This window comes from Limulus polyphemus, unplaced genomic scaffold (assembly GCF_000517525.1).
Source record: "Limulus polyphemus unplaced genomic scaffold, Limulus_polyphemus-2.1.2 Scaffold2409, whole genome shotgun sequence".
Taxonomy (NCBI): Eukaryota; Metazoa; Arthropoda; class Merostomata; order Xiphosura; family Limulidae; genus Limulus; species Limulus polyphemus.
In genome coordinates, this window is record NW_013668019.1 from 38,166 (window position 1) to 45,322 (window position 7,157).

The 7,157-nt window shown below is 33.9% G+C and overlaps 1 protein-coding gene across 4 annotated transcripts in view; it reads left to right on the forward strand.

Moving 5' to 3' along the window:
• LOC106466878 (E3 ubiquitin-protein ligase rnf213-alpha-like) overlaps nucleotides 1-7,157 on the forward strand; it is a 94,617-nt gene that overhangs the window by 37,609 nt on the left and 49,851 nt on the right. For all 4 annotated transcript variants that reach the window (XM_022394946.1, XM_022394945.1, XM_022394948.1 and 1 more), the window contains exons 11-12: nucleotides 1,377-1,717; nucleotides 4,543-4,872. In XM_022394946.1, coding sequence (XP_022250654.1) covers nucleotides 1,377-1,717; nucleotides 4,543-4,872 — 671 coding nt within the window. The remainder of the gene's footprint in view (nucleotides 1-1,376; nucleotides 1,718-4,542; nucleotides 4,873-7,157) is intronic.

The window sequence follows — 7,157 nt, forward strand, 5'->3', positions numbered from 1 at the left end:
GACTACATGTTTCGCCGTAACAACGTCATCCTCAGGATAAAGGCCATAGATAGGCCTAAATAAAATGTTTTTAATTGTGTACTAGTTTAACGTTGAATATTATTTATTTTATTTTTTTTTAATTTCATTGTATATGAATAAACTTGGTATCAAAAATAGTTAATAAATCAAATTTTAGTATTATATAATATTAAAGCTCTTGATTTTATAAGGACATATTTTTAAAAAAGACCTCAATCACTCCCAGTATTAGAATTGTGACATTTGTTCTCTAGGGCTTCCCACTTTTCTAATATATTTTCCAACCTCTCTGAGAAGTATAGAATTCAATGTAAATTACTAATTATAATAAAGGTATTACTCAGACAAAGTCATATTTTTATATCCTTTAATCTTACTTGTTTACAGATCCATAAACTAGAAAATCAGACTCACTTGCCACATCCTACTTTTCATAAGTTGCCAGTTATTCTAACTCTGAAGATTTATACCATATTATGTATAACCAATAGAAAGTCAAAGTTTTAATTTCTCAAATGAAATATTATGTTATGTTGCTTACTGTACAGGTCATTGTCTATTTCTTTGTTCAGTTTGATAGTTTTTCTTAATGGGAATCAAATTGACAAGTTTATCTGAATTTTTAAAGACTTGTATTGCATAGTTAGAAAGCCAGTTAAATTATGGTAGTTTAGGACATTGTTTGCTTTGTGTATGTTATTCTGTGTTCTTAGATGCATTATTTAAGTAATTAAAAATTATTTAGTGTATTAGTACCATTAGTATAAAAAAGTTGGCTTAAATTTCATCAGCAACCAACAGCCAAAATAAAAAGTACCAATTATATTTCTCGTTTTTCATGTATATTCTTTATTTATTATTATAAAATTAACTAAAATGTAAAAATTAGAAACTTATTAGGTAAGACAATGAAAAAAGAAAAATATTCACAAGGTATGCTCTCAAGCAGCTTGTGTATTACATAATTCAATATGGTAATGTGAGTTACATGTTTATCGAGTAATTTACATATTGTGTGGCAGGATTATTAGTTAGACTTGCAATGTTTACTGAAAGCTTATAAAATTTCGTGAAGATACATGAAACTTAAAAAGTTATAGTATGGAAACTACGATGGTCACTTTGATGTCATAAACTTGATTGAATCAACCAAGCCCATAAATAATAACTAAAGAACATTAATTAACTTTATTTATATCATTCTAGGAACAATTCACAGAATTAGATACTGTGAAAAAAATTAGGATTATAGTACTTAATTGACCTTTACTTATAATCTATTAAGTTTTTATAATGAAAAGCAGTACAACAATAATTTGCAGAATTTAACACATTTATATTTTGCAATGTTTCAGAATCTAAGAAGACACAAAATGTAGAACACTTGGATCAAAACCTATTTTCTATTCTGGAACTCTTGGTGAAAGAATTAGTAGAGGTCCACCATAATAAGACCACTAATTTTATTCAGCAGTTCCTTATCCAGATTTTGTCTCTGGATTACAATCTTGACTTTGTGTACAAGTTGAAAAAGAACCACAAATTACAATGGATTGTACCAGTTATGCTTCAGCAGGAGGAAGATTCAAGACCTGATTATTTTGTTGTTCTTGGAGATGAATATGTACATTTGCGAAAAACAATGTCAGAAGCTCTTATTAAAAAGGACTTTAATGGTGTTAAGGACTTACTTCAGGTATAACACAAATCAGTTTGTAATCTGTCAAAATTAAATATATTTCCACTGAATTAAATAATCAGTAGCTTTGTTGTAAACGCTACATCTGATCTATACATCATTGAAAGCATTTACATTCATAGAATTATAAGAAAAAAGTTAATTCTAATACAATATCTTACTTTTTCACATAAAAAGTTTTCTCTACTTATACTGCCCACTATTGGTGCAAATTTTTGCTTGGCATTTCCCTTGACACACCCATTTATCTCTGCATAATAACATACAAATGGTTATGCAACAATCCTCCACCAATAGGAGTGCAACATTACCCCATTCCACATTCCGTAAATACCACATTCTCTTATCTTGCAGCCATACTGCTCCCTTCCATTGTTCCCAAGTCAATTTGTTTCTTCCATGAAATACTCAATTCTCCCATGACTTTTTTCTCATTACCCTTCAGGGTTGAATTTGCCAGTTAATTCGCTTGGCATTTTTCTCCATTTCTCCAGGTTTTCTTCCATTCAGATCCATCACTGCACCACATTACTGGCTGCACATTTCCATCTGTCCATGGGAGACATCATCAGTACTTTAACTGTTTTTCTGTCGGTGGTAATATTCTGTTCATTTTCTTTTCTTTGCAGGGGCCTTTATTGCATATTTGGATCCTACTCTGTAGCGAATGTTGCCTGACCAGGTATACTTAGTCTTAAATCCACACTGTACGACCTGTGATTATATACCATTGCTAGATGACTGTAATGTTGAGGCTCTTCCTACTGTGGATCTGATGTACACTTCCAGATGCTGCCAGGTGTTGGTTAATCTTCTCTGTCAATGTGTTCTCTATGCTTTCAAAATACAATGTCATGACAATATCCAGGTCATATTACAACCATCATTGAGATGGGGTGTTCTGCAGAACCGCTCAGTGGTATACATACCAAATGGTCTTTTGCTTCATAAATAGGTTCATTCTGGACTGTACACTCATGGACTAACATGAGTAAAGCAGACAGGGATTACTGCCCATCTGTGATATGTGGCATTTGAGGCTGTTCCTACAGAAGACATGATGCATAATTCCTGTGCTGCAGTCCTCCGGACTCTCCAATACATTTTCCCTCTTTCTCCTAGTAGAGTATGGGAGTCCTTGCTACTTACAAGTTCCTAGTCACTGGGATGGTGGACCATGGAGGCCTGTCCTCCTGAGTGTGCACAGTACCATTCAGTTGAGAATAGAGTATTGGAATTCTGCCGGTGTAGATGGTGTGATGCCCTTCCTACCTTGGACTTTATGTACAATTCCAGATACTGCGTGGTGATGGATGTAGCACTTCCCCATATATTGGAGTTTGTCTCTCTGGCTGAGGCACCCTCCTTTCTATTGTTTGCCAGATGTCATTTCCATGGGTTCAGATGTTGGTCGGAGCTGGATCAGTAACATAACTTCTCACATGTGTTTAGATGGTTACCCTCCTACTGTTGCAGACTGGATGATAAATTCCCAATACTGCTGGACTGGAGATGCATCCCATATAGTAGTCCCTCTTCCTACCATCCACTGGATGTTGGTTCCCGGTGGATCTGGTGTTGGTTGTAGCTTGATGAGACACATGAACTCCCACAGTATAAGGTTGGTTACCCTCCTCCTACCACAGATTGGATAAAGAATTCTCAATGCTGCCAGGTTTTAAACTGGGGATGTACACTTACCTGGGCCCTCCAACTTCCTACCATCTGGCTGATGCCGGTTCTTGGTGGTTGTGTTGAAGGTGCGTTCCTGTGGAGGTGGGTTCTTAGTACAAAGCTCTTCTTCTCTGCTGGTGAAAGGTAGAGGACCCTCTTCCTACTGCGAAACTGATGTACAATTTCAGATGCTGTCAGTTGTTGGTTTAGGTCAAACTCCCCTTTACAGTCTGTCATGCCCTAGCCACTCTACTCCAGGAGACTCTCATTTTTTGTGTTATTTTTATTTGGGTCTCTTCTTTGTGTACACCCTTTTAGTGTCACATTACTAATGTGTAAAGAGTTAATCTCGCTCAAAAGTGATGCAGTCACCCATGGGTGTGTTGTTTTTAGTTCCATCTCACACCCCATGGTTTTTCTTTAGGTGCTTCCTCAAGTGGAGCATTTTCTCACTGGCCCCCCACCTGTTCAATGTGGGATGCTAGCTATTTGTGAGAGGAGGTAAGATACCGTGTCAGAAGTTAACATTTTCTTAAATTGAAAATGTATTTCTGACCAATCCTCCCCACTTTGCTTTGGTGTGATCTGACCAATCTAAAAATGGTTAACAGCTGCAAGATTAGAGAGGGCATTAGTTACAATAAGCGTAGTGCCACACTCTTATCAGTGGAGGATTGCTACATAATCATTTGCAGGTTAGTATGCAGAGATAAGTGGGAGTATCAAGGCTAGCGGTGAGTGAGAATTTGCACGGATACAGGGCAGTAGAAGTTGAGAAAGCTTTTTCGTGAGAGGAGGTATCTATCGGAAATTCTTGTTTTTGCCAAAAATATGATATAATTTGTATTATGCCATTCTTTTTATACTTGTAGTATAATAACAAGTTATATTGTAATAAAATTAATAACCCTTTTACTGATACACTAGAAAACTTAAATTTAAAACCTAAGGTTTAAACAAATTCATTAAAAACAATGGTTCAAATCCTTCCATATGTTTTAACACAGCCTAGTATATTTCTACAAACAATAACATTATTTTTAGAATTGAGTTGCTTATTATCAGTTTTATGTAGGGTTTACAAAAAACAAACTTTAGAGTTTTTTGATAAGATACACCATGTTTGAATAAAATAGTTTTTTTTTTAGAGTGGTGCATACAGTAATGAACAAGGAAAGGTTATTGTCTTTGCTGCTCTGCTAACTGAAGTCACTTCACAAAAAAGCCTGGATCTTGAATTTAATGAAGCATTAAAAAGTATCCTAAACACCTTAGAATGGCCTCAGCACTTGAAAAATATGGCAGAATTACTTAGCCATCCAGAAATGGTTCAACTAAACCCTTACATGCAACAAGGAGAAGACAGAATTTTGTCAACCTTAGTATATCATTGGATCTTTATTCTGTTATGCAAGTCACATTTGAACAATCTCTTGAGACCATTTACACATATGACAAGTTCTCCAGCTATGACAGCTGTAAGTAATTTTTGTCTTTTCACAATTCATAACGTAAACTATGTCCCTTAAATATAAGTTAGATAAAGATTCAGTCTGTCTTTTTGTGAACTAGTTTTTAAGCAGCACAACAATAAATTCAACTCAAATGTTATCATCAAATTTGCTAATGAATCTTTTCATCTGAAGTATTTTATGCTTCTTTGATTGTAGTTTACACAAAATTAGTGTATATGTATATAAACACACATAGAAGGAAAGCTGTTTATACTGTTTATGGATACTTATGACTGGTAATTTGAAACTTAACTTTTAATTTATTCATATTTCACATAGTTTATATATACTGTAGGTTTTTAAATAATTTATTAGTGATGAGTGATACAAATTTCTCTGTGGTCTTCATTTTATTTACCATGTTGAATTAAACATAAAACTGAAAGCTCTCTAGTGATGCATTTTTGGTAGTTCATCGTCTAACTGATATTTTTAACATGAAGAATAAATTTTAACATGCAAATGTTTGTTTTTCAACTTTCATAGCAGTTATTTATTGTTTTCAAAATTTTTTTTATTGAAGAAGCTCTCTGTAGAATGTATTTTATCCGTGAAAAAATATACCGGTATTATAAATTGTAAATATGCAATAATTTATTACAGCCTTTTAGTGTCTCACAGATAAATTCATGTTTTCACCAGTACAAAAGTAAATTTCCACCAATTACCAAATGTATGTATAATTTTAATAATTATTTTTTTCTATGTTACTGAGTAGCATATGTAGTAATATAATGCACACATTAGAGTAGCATGTTAGATAAAAGTGGATTTCATTTATATAAAGTTTTCTAAAATTTACTTATCACTTAAAAAATATTAAGCAAATATTTTTTTCTCACAAAACATTAAAGAGACCCTTTAACATAGGTGGAAATTTTCACTCAGCTTGCATGTAAATATGACATGCAACTTAAATGTTTCTAGTATTCTAACTTGTAAGTATATGCCTCTCTATATGGCATTCAAGATGTTCCATGTTTCTTTCTCAACTCTGATATTTTATCAACTACAGATGCTACGAATCCTTTTTGAAGCAGTTATAGAATAATGTAATTAATAGTTATTTTCAATTATACAAGTAATGCTGAAAAGTTATTTCTCTCGTTGTTTTGACTTAATTTTACCACAGTTTGCTCATATATATATTTCCAACTCAGTAGCACACATTCAAACTAGTTGGCTAAGGAAAACAAAAGTAATAACTAAACTGTCACCCCCTCCACAGTGGATCAGCGATATAATTACTTCATGCTTGAATTTCACATTTCACACCTATTCAAATCTATTTGATAATTTCTCTTGAAATAAGCTATTATATAATACTGTTACAACAGCGGAAGTTACGTGTTGTTGGTAACACGTCACAAGTTTCTAGAGGGATCATGACTTTTCCTGGCAACTCTAGTCTTTTCTAGGTGCCCTCAATTTTAGCATATAAGCCCAGGAAATAAAGCGGAGACATAATTGCAGATAGATAGATATAGAGACAGATAATTGAGTCAAGTGAGCGGTAGTGACGGTAATATAAAGTGTGTGTTTTGTTATCGAGATTGCAAACGTATTGACTGTGGAAATTCTGTGCATTATAAAGTTGTATCGAGAAATAATAAACTAGTTTTAGTTAAGAATGGACTTGTATCGCTTAAGTTTTTCGGAAAGAATTTCTACTGGAAATTAACAAACGAACAGAGACGTAACAAATTGGTGTCAGAGAGTGGGACGAGAAAAAAAAAAGATGAAAATGGAAACGAGAGGTGGCAAATCAAACTACAGCTCAGCAGATTTGATGGCAGCAATACAAGAACAGCAAAAGAAGCAAGAAGAGAGATTACAGCAGTGGCAAGAAAACCTGCAACAGTGGCAGCTCAAACAGCGAAATAAACAAGAGAGATTACAGCAGTTGTTGGAGGAAAAAGAAGAGAAACACGAAGAGAAATTACAGCAGTGGCAAGAAAACCTGCAACAGTGGCAGCTTGAACAGCAAAATAAACAAGAGAGATTACAGCAGTTGTTGGAGGAAAAAGAAAATAAACAAGAAGAGAGATTACAACAGCTGTTGGAGGAAAAAGAAAAGAAACAAAAAGAATGAGAAAAGAAACAAGAAGAGAGACTACAGCAATAGTTGGAGGAGAAAGAAGATGAACAAGAAGAGAGACTACAACAGTGGCAACTAGAACAAGAAAGGAAACAAGAAGTAGAAATGGAAAAGCTTAGTAAATTTCAAAGTGAATTAAATACATTAAAGG